This window comes from Hetaerina americana, unplaced genomic scaffold (assembly GCF_022747635.1).
Source record: "Hetaerina americana unplaced genomic scaffold, ioHetAmer1.1.p SCAF_32, whole genome shotgun sequence".
NCBI classification, from domain to species: Eukaryota; Metazoa; Arthropoda; class Insecta; order Odonata; family Calopterygidae; genus Hetaerina; species Hetaerina americana.
The window spans coordinates 1,521,115-1,536,323 of record NW_027286897.1 but is presented as its reverse complement, the minus strand read 5'-3'; the positions used below and the strand labels follow the sequence as shown (position 1 = coordinate 1,536,323).

Here is a 15,209-nt window from a genome sequence, read left to right as displayed (position 1 = left end):
TTGCAACGTGGATTTCGATTAGGCGTTCGATAAAGTGAATTACGTAGAATTAATAATTGCATCACAGAAGGCAGAAGTAGGCTGGAAGAAAAGGTTGCTGATTCAAAATCTGTTCATCTCAAACGGCACAGGTGCATATGGCGGATGGAAAATCGACATGATTAGGTAGAGATGTCCATTATCAACTTTTGGTTAAGATGTACATTATCACCCGTTCTTTGCAGTGTACAAGCATAGTAATGCATAGTATGGTGAGAGGTGAAGATAGAAATGAAGGTCGGTAGAGAAATCATAAATCACTTTGACGGATAATCAAGGCTAAGTTAGCCGTCAGTCAGAGAGTTACAATCATCAATGAGAACCTTAGAAAATCAGTGTGGGAACTTCGTGAAAAAGCACTGCGGGAGATTTGCCTTGAGATTTGTTCTATCGCAATACGGATTCCCCGCCTGCAATTAAATTTCAATCAAAGAGCATCATTTCTTAGAGTATAAAGAACTGTGTTAATTTTTTTGTTGTATCCGGCGTAACTTCATGTAATTTACATAACATATTGACATGAAATTATTGACTTATTAATTCCACAAACTTGAAGTACAAAGTCGCAGAGTGTGTGTAATTACTAAGGCAATAATTTCATTTCATTTTAACTCTGTTATGCTTGACTGTACAACGCATAGCCCATTACTCTCGCGTGTTGTTTTGGCCCCTTTATTTCCTTTCTTCCTCAGTGTCATTTTTTTAAATATTTTAATTGTTTTTTTTCCATTCGTAAGATAAATCCAGCTCTTTTTGATCATTAGGGAATGTCGTGAAGTATGTATTTACCAGCTCCAATGTTGTTTACGAAACACTCTATGCTAGTAGCATTGTTTAGAATATTAAAGTAGATATTTCCCCGCCCGTGTTGATCCAGTGAGTAGAGCTCTGGCTAATTGACCGAAGGATCTGGGCTTGATTCCCGGGTATCCTCAGATTCACCCAATCTGTGTGATTTTTCAGGTACCAGATTTTCCTGGTAAATCATACGCGGGAAAGGGAAAGGGACAGGGAAAGGAACTGCCTCCCCATTACCCTGATGTGTGAATTGCACACTTCGTTAGGCTTAGTTAGGTTAGTACTAAGTGAGCTCAATCTTCCATCTGTCAAACCAAGCTTCGGGTCAATCACTGTTGTGGGTTGCTCTATCTCGTTCTTTGCACAGCCTAAGCAAATAAAAACTTTAAAATACTCCCATGCCTTATACAGAGTTGATTCTACGAAAAACTAACGTGGTTTTCTTTCCCCAGGTGAATACAAGATCCCCGCTTACACAATGATCAATGTGGCTATCACCGGCATCCACATGAACCCGTTGGTATATCCAGACCCAAAGGTTTTTGATCCGGACCGCTTCCTCCCCGAAGCAGTGAAAGCAAGGCACCCTTATGCTTACATCCCCTTCTCAGCCGGGCCCAGGAACTGCATAGGTAAGTAATTCCCATGGGAGGAGTGCTCAGAAAAACCTTCCATTCACCGAGATTTGGACGATATTTAAAATAGTCATCTGCTCCCCATGGGTAGCTTCGGAAGAAAGTACATTTGTCACGACTAGCATGTAATTTACAAAATCACTTTCAATGTCAAAGGTAACCTCTTTGTAGGAAGAACCGTAAAAAAGGCGACGCATTTTGCCTATAATTAAAAAACTTATACTTTCATTCCAGTTTAAGGTGCTATTAACATTTCACCTTAAGTTTTGAAAAAAAAGAGAGAGAATTGAAGACGTAATTTAGGAAAGTAGAGCAAATGAAACTTGTTTGATAAATGAACACTGTCCGTAGTGAATTCCCTTTTCTTCAAAGAAAATTATTTGTCACAGTTATGTTCAATGGAGAATTTGGTTTTTTCCTTAAAAAACTTCATCTAAATTCATTTGGTACACAAAAAAATGGCAACGACACGAAAGTGTTTATCTTATATTCATGTTGTTGACGCTGTTAAAAGTTCAGGATATGCACTTATTTATTAGTCAGTCACGAAGGGTCTAATCAAAATTGAACTTTTCATATAGCAGTTTCAGTTACTTATTTGGTGGTGTCACTGCATGGCGCCATATTTTGAAATTCCATTTGAATAGATATCCCCTTATATCGAATATCCCTTTCTATCGAAAAACCACAAAGTAAATATTTCATAAACCCTTAGAAGGAATACGCCCATTCAAATTTCAGCATTTTTTACATTGGCGTACTATTTTAAATTTTTTTTAATTTGTGGACCGATCTGACCAATGGTTTCCTGGGTCCACTTTTTATTTTACTTCACAGTAAATTGAGGATTCCTTTGAATCTTAGTTCCCCTTTTCCCAAGAACATTAGATAGCTAGTAAAGAATTCAACATGCACAGTTAGTACAGTATGTTTTAGATTTAAATGAGAATTAAAAAAATGAACACTACATTGAACACCCCTCGTATTTCTTTTGTATACCATTTGAGCCAAATTCAGAATTTGGCCGATGGGACGGCATTTGAGTCATGGAAGGAATATGACCAACTTCCGTACGGTGTTTTCGTTTGTGCATTATAATTATAATATGCTGTCCCACGCCTCATTTTCGTTGCATGATTAAGCGGCGCAATCTGCCCCAAATGACGTTTGAAGATTTTTCTGCTCTTTTGAGTAGACGTTCGCGGTCACGTCTTCCGTGCCTCGCTTATTATTTTCTCGTCACGTTCAATATGGGAAGTGATAGGAGTTCCAGAGGCCCAGGTTTATATTAATAAGAGGCGTTCCTTTTTGTTTCATTGACAAAAGAATTGATGATTTAAAATACATACGGCATTGTTTCCAGCCATGCAAGCGGAATATGAAAGAGATCAACAAAGTAGGTTTCGAAGATATTGGTATATTTGTTCAAGTCAAATGTGTTATAAAAAATTCCTTCAATTGTGGGAAATGGGAGGATGAGAGAGATAAAATTGGGTTGTGATCTGAGATTGAAAACAGGATTGAATTCAAAACTGTTCCTTTTTCTTTGCAGGTCAAAGATACGCTATGCTGGAAATGAAAGCCGTCCTATCAACTCTCGTTAAGAATTACAGAATCATCGCCGTGGACAAACCAGAAAACTTTGAACTAATGCACGACATGGTCCTAAGGCCAAGCAAGGGTCTTCGGATCAGGTTGGAACCAAGAGAGAAGATGTCATCATAGAAGGAAATTTTGAGGAAGATTTCCGTTTTCTTGGAGGCCTTGAGGAAACTTAATGAGAAAGATTTAGATAGTTTTAGATATTTTAGTACCTTGAAAGCCATCGCAAGGGTGTAAAGGTAGGGGGTGAAAACACGCCAGACTAATTTTCACTCGAATATGACCCCTATCGCGATCGGAAAATGTTATTCTGATCCCTTATCGTTCGTGGCAAAATGTCCTCTTAAATCTTTCTGTCCTACACTTAATCTAACTGACTTTACTGACAGGATCTCTCCTACCGTATGACGAGGGGTTAATAATACATTTTCAACGCCACTGCTAAAGAGGTATCCTTTCAATTAATACATGAGATTTAATCTGTAATTTAGCCTTCGCTCCTTGAGTGAATCTCAGCTTAGCTCCTCTAATATTTTGGATACGCTACTAAGCTTATCATAGGAGCGTTTTACAAAAGCTCCTCCACACTTAATGCAATTCAATTCGGCAATCAATCCAACTTCGTGACGATCCCATATACTAGCAGCATATTCTAAATGAGGCCTAACCAACGACACATAATATTTCTCTTTGACATTTTCATCACATTTACCTAGTTCTCTTCTAATAAATCCTAATCTTTTTTTTTTAGCGTGTCCACATATTCTCCTTACGTGTTTCACTCAGGAGAAGTAGTGTGTGAGGGTAACGGCTAAGTATTTAATCGAGTCTACGCACCTCATTCGGGTGTTCCCGATGCAGTAGACGTTCGGGAGGGAGCAGCTCTTTTTCCAAAAATTCATCACTACGCACTTTTTAAAGTTTAATTATAATAATCAAGTGTCGCGCCAGGGTTGTATAGCATTAAGGTCATATGATAAAGCTGCTGTGTCCTCAATATCACAAATATCACGTTTAACCACTGCATCCTCGGCAAATAAACGTATCTTGTTAGTGACAATGCGGTCAATGTCGTTAACGCAAAGTAAGAATAAAAGAGGTCCGATAACACTTCCCTGGGGAACACCTGAAGTAACGTCTACTGTATTTGAGCTATCTACATCAATGACTACTCTTTGTACCCGAGCATTCAAATATTCTCAAATCCAAACCAGGTCATTTTTTTCTCTGTCATATGCTTTTAGCTTTGTGAGTAGTTTACTATGAGGAACTATGTCGACGGCTTTCTTAAAATAAAAAAACGCGTATTCTGGAACATTGCTCTCTCCCGAAATGAGAAGAAATGTAAATATCATGAACAAAAAGCGCAAGTTGTTTCTCGCAGGTTGACGACTAACCAAACTGGTCCAATACCTAAAATTACTGGAAAATAAAATCCGCTCATAGATTATACACATTTGCATCGCCTTTACTTTCTTGTATCATCTATTTTTATGCTACCAATGTTTTGAAATGCAAGACTATTTTACTCGTCCATATTGAGTCACATAACACCCGATTATCGCTATTTTTCAAATTAAAGGAAAAGACTAAAATTTATCGCACCAAAAATGGAAAACAACGAATCAAATCATACACTGGATAATAATAATACGTTCCCGGTCCCTCTTGAATGGCAACAGTAATCACAGAGAATTACTGAACTCTATTTAACCATCAATTTTTAAGGTATAGTAAACGAAATGAAAAATCGATTCTGGTGACCACATATATGATGACTACAAGCTGGTCTTTAGGTGTGATTATGGCCAAAAACGTCTTGCAGAAGTGGTTACCGAGGTATGACCTAAATCGCTGGAAAAAACAGGGGCCACTGTGTGCAGGTAGCTAATTGAGCCAGGGTGATACATGGAAATAGAAGTAGATTCTCTGCCGACGAGAAACGCTTCCATTGTTCTTAAAACACTCGGGAATACGTGGTAACACCACTGAGGAAAAATGGTTCAACTGAATACTGAGAGCGGGACTTCCATGCATGAAGAAAAGGTGGTATTTTCAGCCAAATCCAGGTTTAAAGATCAAATTTATACATTATTATTATTGCCTCAACTACACAATTTAAGGAGATCCATCACCGCTCCTTCATTCGACAGTTTGGAGAAGAGCTTCTGCCGGACAAGCTTTTTAAACACCGTAAATTCTCCGGCTATCAATTTCAATAAATCTTCCACTCCTTGGTTAAAAGAAAGTATTGACATTTTGCCAACTTCTTATTTTATTTATAAAATATACGATATCTTTAGCGATGAGTAAATCTCAGCTGTATGTTGTCTCGCCGTTTTGCTGAAGAAGGTAATTTTGCCACCTAAGTAATCAAAAAAAAAGTACCTTAGTCCTTTATTCTTAAGTATTCCTCCGAAATTGCAAGAAATAGTGGTAAATCTGAAAAATTAAGAGAGAATACTGATTAAGATAAATGAAGTTTTTAGTAGATTTTCGATTGCGTCCATAAAAAGAAAGAAAAAATATGATTTCACTTCTAGGTGTTCCTTGCTCGAAATTGATAATATCCAAAATATATTTTCTCTATATCATTAAGTATATTTAAAGTTTTATCTCAATTGTTTCATATTTTTTATACTTAAATACATGTGATTCGATACATTTTTTTATCATTTTTTATAGTATATCTAATTTATTTTGAAACTACTCCTCATGGACCACATCCTTCACGTACTTGGGAGGGCTTTCGTAGTGTGGCCATGTTTCTAGCGCAAGGGAAGAGGACAAATAAGGAAAAATGAATTCTAAAAAGAGCACAAAATAGGATATAAAGTAATAAAAAATAGACATTATATCAAGAGGATGATTTTTCAATTTTTTTCAAGTTTCAATTGTTATGTACTCTTTTCCAGAGAACACAATAGTTCAATTAATTAAAGGAAATAACACACTTCCTAGTTTATGATCTCAACGTGTATAAAAAAATTCTATTGTAAGTAGTGGGCATACTCTTACTTACCTACAGTAATGACGGCGGTAGCAGTAATTATAATTCCAATAATTAGTGGTAAATTTTGGCGGTAGCAGTGAATTGGTAAGTAAGAGTGAATGAAATGGCAAAATTTTAACGTTTTGCACAACTATTCCAGAACAGATATCATTCAAAGATCCGATTTTTTAACAAAAGTTAACGCTGTTTAGTAACCCAATTTTGTAAAATGTCACCAAATCACGTGGAGGTTGATGAATTGGCGATAGACGGAGCTCAATGAAAACTGTGGTGTTAGGTCGGAAATAATGATACATTTAAGAACTCTTAAAGTGTATCTCACTATAATAGCAAAGAAAAAAATTACATAACCACCGATAAGGAAAAAGAGAGTACAGAAAAAATTGAGCTCTTAAACTACCTAAATGTGATCTTAAAGGGGTACGTCTAGTCACCCTAGGCTAACTTAATCTTGCGACCGAAGGACCTGCGCTGGCGGGAGCAATAACATCTCAACTTCTATACGGTTTCCTGCAAGCCACCACTAGGAGTGTGGCAGAGGGTGACTAAACATCGAGCATGCAGCATCAAAAATTTTGTTTTTCTTCATTTATAGAAACAATAAATATCACTATAAAAATATATGTATATATATACATATATATGTACCTATATACATATGTATATATATGTATATATGTATATATATGTGTGTATATATATACATATATATATATACATATATATGCGTAAAACTATTCAGATAGTTTAGTTCGTGATAGCTAAAATGACTTGGACTACGGTATTTAATTGAGATATACTTCTCTACGCATACGAGGGAGCTATTAGTAACAAGGTCATTAACTAAGACTAGATGAAATAATGTCTGCGTTCGGGAGGGAACTACTTCTATTTCAAGAATTCATCACTGCGCACTCTTTTTAAGTTTAATTCTAATTGCCAAGTGTCGCACCAACGCCATTTGCATTGAGGTCATCTGCTAAAGCCCTTTTATCCTCAGCACTATGGATTTATGAAGGAGTCATTAAGGCTTGAAAACTTCGCTCGATCAGTATCAACTTCCAACCCAAAAAAGGTAAAAGCAGAAGTATGTGAAGACTATAAGACCATAAGTTTGTGTACTTCGTGCTTCTTCCACCACTATTGATCTTGCTGCCTAAGTAGCGAAAGTCTGCTGCATGTTTCAGCGTGTCTTTCCCCATTCCTATGTGAAGATTGCCATACAGGCCATTTCCTTAGCTTCATTCTTGCTTATGTTTAGGTTTCACTTTTGCATCGCCTTCTCCATTCGGCCTTGTGTTCCTGTCAGACGTTTGGTAATCTGTGCAAGTATAACTTTGCCATCTGAAAATCACCAGCCCTCAGGGTATCCGAGTACCTCTTTCTTCCTTTTCCATCAATCCATTCATTACTTTCATAAGTACACATAAAAAATAACTGTCACCAGATCTTTGCGTAGATTTATTAGTTATCAGGAGAGGCGACCTACAGCTGAAGGTGGGTACACCAATTAGGTGGGTCATGTACACCAATTAGGTGGGTCATGTACACCAATTAGGTGGGTCAAGTACACCAATTAGGTGGGTCATTTGGTAAGGGTAGGATCTTCAGAGAATGGAGGAAGGGTGGAGAGAAACCCGGCGCTGGGATTAGCCTACTCTTGTCGATAGGCGCCAAGGGGCCCACAGTTTAATGCCCTCAACCGACAGACGGCGTACTCTTTTGAAACTCTCTCCACATGGCATCCCTAGTAAGGAGCGGGGTACCACTGAAAAATTCTCCAACCTCCAGGATTTGAACCCGGTTCCTCGGGTGGGAGGTTCCCTAGAATTTAAAGTGTATTTAAAATAAACTTCTCAAACCTTCTTCTTTGACCACCATTTTATAATTCCCACGCATTTTGTGCATGTATTTGGTTTGACCTTCTACATAATAATTGCTCCTGGTAGGGTCACCCATGCCAGATAGGTCGAAGGCTAGGAGCCAGACGAAAGGTAGTCCACGCAGCGTCTGTTCCTCAGTGAAGCGGCTGCAATGGCGTCCGACCCCAGTGGGGCGGCCAGTAAGTGATGGTGTCACGTTAAAAACACTATTGAGGAAGGCAACGGGAAACCACCTCAATTATCATTCCCAAGATAAATATGATGGTCACTACAGAGATTTTGAGTCCTGGAAACCACGGGGCTCGGCCCAATCGGCCGTGTGTCGTGCCCGGCAGCGGGGGAGACAAGGCTTCCGCGGTTGTCATCCCACGAAACCCTTGCAAGGGAAAACCAGCAGCAGCAGGACAGAAGACGCAGGAGAAGAAGACCAAATTAGTTAGAATAGGAACGAGGAATGTTAGGACAATGATGAGGACAGGGAAATTGGAGAATGTTAAGCGAGAGATGGAAAGGGGAAAAATAGATATTTTAGGTCTATGCGAGGTGAGATGGAAAGATAGCGGGGGTTACTGAAGTGATAATTATAGAATAATATACAGCGGTGGGGACGATAGCCAACGAGGGGTTGACATAGTATTAAATGAATTGGTAGGAAGAAGCGTAGCAAACATAGAGCAGGTAACGGATAGATTATTACTAGTAGAGATAAAAGCAGAACCGACGAACTTAGTTATTAATCAGGTATACATGCCACCGAGCAACCATAAGGAAGAAGAGGTCGATAGGATATACGATCAGTTAGAGGACATAAACGTGTGTTCCCGCAGGGAAACATTTGATAGTGATGGGGGATTGGAATGCGACGGTAGGCGAAGGAAGAAATGGTGATGAGGTCGGGGACTAGGGTTTAGGCACGAGGAATGACCGCGGGGAGAAAGCAGTTGAGTTCTGCACGAGACAGGGGTTAGTAATCACCAACACTTGGTTTAGACACCACAAAAGACGCAGGTATACATGGAAAATGCCAGGTGACTCAGAAAGGTATCAGCTAGATTATATTCTGGTTAGACACAGGTTTAGGAACAGTGTGATAAATTCGCACAGCTTCCCGGGAGCGGATGCAGACTCTGGCCACAATTTAGTTGTTATGAAATGTAGCGTCCGTTTCAAAAAGATAAGGCAGGGGCGGCGAGTTAGAAAATGGAATGTAGAAGCATTAAATGGTTTGAAAAGAAAGGAATACAAACAGGCGGTAGAGGAAATCATGGAGGATGGTCTAGAGCTAAGTACTATCGAAGAAAAATGGGAAAGTATCAAGAAAGGGTTGTCTAAAGCCGCAAAAGACACTTTTGGAACCGTTAACGCTAAAAGGACTAGGAAACCATGGATCACGGATGAGATGATTACAAAGATGGATGAGCGGAGAAAATGGAAGAATGTAAATACAGAGTTAGGCAAAATGAAGTACAAAGAATTAAACAATAAATTGAGGCGGGCAACAAATAAAGCAAAAGAAGCTTGGTGGAAGACGCAGTGCGAAGATATGGAAAGTCTGCAGAAGAAGGGTGAAATCGGTGCGCTGTACAGCAAAGTTAAATCTTTATCGGGAAGTAAGAAAGGGAGATCAACGATTGCAGTTAGAGATAAGGCGGGTAAGGTAATAGTTGACGCAGGAAAGATCCAAAAGAGATGGAAGGAATATATAGAAGAACTGTATAGTAAAGAGCTTAGACAACAAAATTAGACATTGAAAAGGAACATGACGTAGAGGAAGATAGCTTAAGTCTAGGCATACTAGACGATGAGATAGAAAGGGCATTAAGGGAAATGAAATTAAATAAGGCCGCGGGGGTGGATAAAATTCCCGCGGAACTATTGAAATGTTTAGGAAAATGTGGGAGGAAGAGGCTATATGGGCTGATTCGTAGTATTTATGAGGAAGGAATCTGGCCGGAAGACTTTGTGAGATCAGTTTTAGTTCCTATTCCGAAAAAGGTAAAGGCTACTTCATGTGAGGACTACAGGACAATAAGTTTGATTTCCCACGCAGCTAAAGTTGTTCTCAGGATCGTAAACAAAAGGATAGAGAGTAGGGCAAATGATTACTTAGGGCATGATCAGTTTGGGTTTAGGAAGGGGAGAGGTACGCGTGATGCCATTGCAGTAATGAGATTATCAATCGAGAGGAACATAGAACACAACCACGAGGTATTTGCCTGTTTCGTAGATTTCGAAAAAGCGTTTGATAGAGTGAACTGGGAAAAACTAATGAGTATTCTGCAGAAAATAGGAATAGATTGGAGGGAAAGGAGGCTAATCCGCAACCTGTACATGTCTCAGACTGTTCAGGTGCGGGTGGGGAACGGGGAGTCCGGATGAACGGTGTTAGGAAGAGGTGTAAGGCAGGGTTGCCCATTATCACCGTTGCTGTTCAACCTGTATGCAGAGGAAATGATTAAAGAGGCATGGGAAGAGCTGGAGGTAGGAATGAAAGTGGACAGGGAATTCGTAAAATCAGTTAGGTTCGCGGATGAACAAGCTTTAGTTAGTCTGTCAGCCTAGGGGTTGCAAGCATTGCTGAGTGAATTGGAAATTCAGTGCGACAGGTATGGGATGAGAATCAATATTAATAAAACAAAGGTTATGCGATTTTCTAGAAAGAAAAAGGCTAAGCTAAACATTAAAATAGGAGGGCAAAAACTAGAGCAGGTAGAGCAGTTTACGTATCTCGGAAGTGCTTTGGACCAACACGGTCAAAGTAGTAGGGACGTAAGGAGAAGAATTGCGCTAGACAAAGAGGCTTTCACAAGTAGGGAGTTGATGACAGGGACGTTGAGTGAGGATGTTAAGAAAAGACACGTAAAAACTTTGATATGGAGCGTAGTTATGTGCGGCGCGGAAACGTGGTCATTGAAGCAGGAGGATAGACGTAGACTGGAGGTTTTTGAAATGTGGGTGTGGAGAAGAATGGAGAAGGTGAAATGGACAGAGAAGAAAACAAATGTGGAAGTACTTGGTATGATGGGCGAAGAGAGGGGTTTGTTGGGAGAAAACCTATGGAGGCAGGAAAAGTGGATGAAGGGGGTATTGACCGGCAGTGGGATGTTGAAGACTGTAATAGAGGGGAGAATGTTTGGCAAACGAGGAAAGGGAAGGAACAGGATAGGGATGTTGGACGGGATGAAGGGAGGAAGAAAGTACTCAGAGATGAAGAGGGACCTGGTGTAGAGTAGGATATTGTGTTTTGCCAGGAGTCACAAATTATTTAATTAGTAGCTATGTCCATCCAAAAACCTACCTTAACCGGTAGATTACCTAATAATAAAATTATATATATATATATATATACATATATATATGTATATATAATGTATAACACTTAGCACTAGTGGACACAGACCAAAACACACAGAAACACACAAAAAAGAGACTCACTATTTTTCGAATTTTCGGTGGTCGTGGCCACCTTTATCAAAGCTGCCCCTCCAAACCCTTCCCTTCCGAATTCTCTCCCCACCTTCCCCTTCCATCCATCGCTCCAGCCCTCGTATTCCCTTCGGTTCCGTCCCTCTCTTCCTTGATAAAAGTGGCCACGACCACCGAAAATTCGAAAAACAGTGAGTCTCTTTTTTGTGTGTTTCTGTGTGTTTTTGTCTGTGTCCACTAGTGCTAAGTGTTATACATTATTACTCACGTCCGTGAGACTTTCAAAAAGTGTTATATATATATATATATATATATATATATATATATATATATATATATATATATATATATATATATATATATATATATATATATATATATATATTGTCCCCCTACCCTGATGTGTGAATTTCACACGCCGTACGCTACTTTTCCATTATTACTATAAACAGTACCCATCTTCTTTTCCTTCCCACTTCCAATCCTACATTTATTTTCCGTCATAAAAACCGCAATTACCCTTCCCATTTATTCGCTATCTTGTATTCCGATAAGAATTTCATCATTCCTATTCCGAAAAGCATTGTTTCCTCTGCGTTCATTGGAGTGGTGCTTCGCGGTTCTGTAAGTTGCTTTGACTTTTCCTGAGGCAAGTTTCGTATGAATACTTCAAGTAGTCTTAGCAAGGGCCTATTGCTCTCTATGAACACTCTGTTACCTCTGATGCTGTTGGCCGAGATCAAGGGGTATACAGTATTTCTAAAAGCTTACTAGGGAATCAGAACGTGATTTACTACACACTGAGGGTGCCACGTCCTAAAATAAGCGTACGAAACATTCTTAGGTAAATAAAAGGCAGTCGATACATACACCTGCATGCAAGGGGATGATGGACATTACTCCGCTGAAATTACGAATACGATACTGGAATAAAACAAGATGAAAAAAAAGATAAAAGCATGGCAAAAATATTTTTCTTTAATCTAATCGTTCATTTCGTCTGTTTTAAATTCATTTGACGATGGAAAACTCTTTTTGGATTTAATGGTGGTAATAACGAGCATAAAACGTGATCCACAACTAGAGCATGCTCCATGCTGAAGATGATTGTCGAAATCTGATTCACGACAGTTTTGGTTCGAACATTAAAATCACAACAACGGGGCGACTAAAACTGCCAAAGAGGCAGGCTGACGGCCCGTTAAAAATAGTTTCGTCATAAATATATATATATATATATATATATATATATATATATATATATTTATTATATATATATATTATATATATATATATATATATATATATATATATATATATATATATATATATATATATATACGCCCAGACGCTCTTTCTAAGTTCTCTACCGGCTGTATTTATTTCCTGCATGTTTTGATCAAAATTATGTTAATTTTTAATCGCGGTATGGCAGAGGTTGTGACGAATGCTGTTGAAATTCATGAATAAGGCAATTCATTAAGTATTACTTAATATATTAGGTGGAGTAGTATAGGTATCATGGTTGTATACTTTTGTATAAACGAAACAATTAATCTCTAAATGTCTTCCATTTTCGTTTATCTTTCAACCGATAAGAAAAATTACACAGAAAAATTAATTTCTGGACTTTCCTCCCTGCCAAACTCCTTAGCCATTAACGGGGAGGGTTGAACAGTTGGTCTTATATGGGGAGGCAACCGAGAGCTAAGGTCATTTGCGCCATTAGGAATATGTGGCTAATTTGGACGAAGGTTTGTGAGAAACCTGGCGTCGGCATTAGCCAACCCTTGACGAAAGGCGGGGTCCAAAAGGTCCAACGTTTAACGTCCCATCCGACGGACGGCGTACTCTAAAGTGCTCTCCGCCAAGCACCCCCATTAGGAATCGATATACCACTGAAAATCCTGCCACCTCCGGACCCTCTGGGTAGGAGCCCAGTAGATTAGCCACCACAGCATCCCTATTCTCTGTGACCCATAATAATCTTCAGATTCATAACACTACCCGTGCCAGATTCCACAGCTGAACAATTGCTCTATGCCGTTCACATCAAAATTTGGCCCCGAACGACGATGCTTGAAAAGATTGGTTGGTTTGACCATAATTCATCACATATTGATGTGAATTTTAATGCCGAAGGTGTGTTGAACAAATTTAAAATATGGGAAAGCATATATCTGTTCTATGTTTAGGGATACCTGTTTATCTTTGTTAAATTGTTATTTAATAATAATAAAAGAGCTAATCTTGGAATATTTTAAGCCCTTGAGCGAATGTCTTTTTCACAATATTATTTAAAAGGTATAGTGAACTTAGAAATCCTTGAGCGAGTCAACTCAAAAAGCACAGCGTGGATAGCGTTAATGCAATTGCATTACACCAGTCCAAACTCGTGAATTATTTAGTACCGAGTATTCCCTCCATCTATGTTTATTATCTCCCAGCTCGACTTATTCGGTGTTTGTGCTTTTGAAAAATAATTGAAATATAGTATGATACATTGGTATATGAACGAATGAAAATTTTAAAATGCAGTAGAACTATATTTTTTATGTACGAGTAAAGTATCGAAATTCCAACTTCAACAAATTGTAAATAATTTTCAAACATATTAAAACTTTATGAAAAAAAACGAATGATGAAATTAAACTTTTACGAATATTTTCTAAATATTTTAAACTTGTTTGGAGTGTCTTGATATTATAAGTTTTTTCACATAACTCCCTTCTGGTTTCGTCAATGTTTATGCCCTACCTTAATCAGAAATGGAGAAACATGGTTTTTTGAAGGTAAAATTCAAGCTATTAGGAGTTATGAAAATTATTCGACTTGGCGCAAAACTTGTATAACTGTGGTAATTTGGCAAATTGATTGATGGTCAAATAACTTTAAACATCATTTTATAGCGCTCGGGAGCGCGAGCGTTGTCCTTTTAGAGGTGGCCACTAAACGAACATAAATGAAGCTACCAAAAACGTAATAGCTCCGCCTCGATGGCTGGATACAGAGTCATCTCATAGAGGACGGCAGAACCAAATTCAGAGGTTACGCAACGGCGGTGGTTGTGTAGGAAGCCCATCGCTTGCGAGATCCAGTATCAGAAGCAGTTGGACCGCTACCTAGAGCCCACGGTTGAAGCCACTGCGTGCCCTCGCTCTCAAGTGCGTCCTTGGAGATCGCCTCCAGTTAGTTACATCAGTAACAGCAGTTGGCCTGCATATGTGGGTGGCGCAAAAGGAGGCCATTGCCGAGGTCAATCTCTGCGTTCTGGGAAGAGTGAGTACCATCTTCCAGTCTCTTTATTGGTACCTGCCCTGATGTGCTCGTTGACTTAGGTCAGGATTTCGAGCAGGCCGCCAAATGGGAAAATCAGCCCCAGCAGAGTGGTTATTTCCGCAGGCTGTTGTTTCAAGAAAACATTGCGCTTTTCGCCCGCTTACACGGGTTAAAGCTGAGTCCACTCGTAAGAGTCCTGATGTGGATTTTTGTTTTCTTTTTTCCATCAGCATTTCCAAATCCATGTTCGCTCATAATCAGTTCTAAGATCTCTATATCTGTACAATTTGGCGTTTTGAGAACGAGGATAAGCTTTCTGAGCGATTTGAGGCTTCTAAGATGTTGGCCTGGGAAAGAATGAAAAAAAATTGTCTAAGTAAACTTGAATGAGGTGGAAGAAGTGGGAGATAAGGGGGGGGAGAGAGAGAGAGGAAAGCAGTACGAGTAATCTAAAATGAAAAAGTGGACTGGAAAGACAAGCCCATGATGGGGAGGGTTACCTTCGGGTACGTCCACCCTAACCCTGTCCCCCCC

The 15,209-nt window shown here is 39.1% G+C and overlaps 2 protein-coding genes across 2 annotated transcripts in view; both read left to right on the top strand.

Annotated features, from left to right (window-relative positions):
• The window catches only part of LOC139691290 (uncharacterized), a 58,066-nt gene extending 52,482 nt beyond the window's left edge, over positions 1-5,584 (top strand). Inside the window, exons 24-25 of the mRNA XM_071589050.1 lie at positions 1,290-1,469; positions 3,025-5,584. Of these exons, the coding sequence (XP_071445151.1) occupies positions 1,290-1,469; positions 3,025-3,197 (353 nt within the window). The 3' untranslated portion in view covers positions 3,198-5,584. The remainder of the gene's footprint in view (positions 1-1,289; positions 1,470-3,024) is intronic.
• Positions 5,585-14,465: 8,881 nt separating this feature from the next.
• LOC139691317 (cytochrome P450 4C1-like) overlaps positions 14,466-15,209 on the top strand; it is a 31,910-nt gene continuing 31,166 nt past the window's right edge. The window contains exon 1 of the mRNA XM_071589081.1: positions 14,466-14,675. The gene's annotated coding sequence lies outside the window, so the exon portion shown is untranslated. The remainder of the gene's footprint in view (positions 14,676-15,209) is intronic.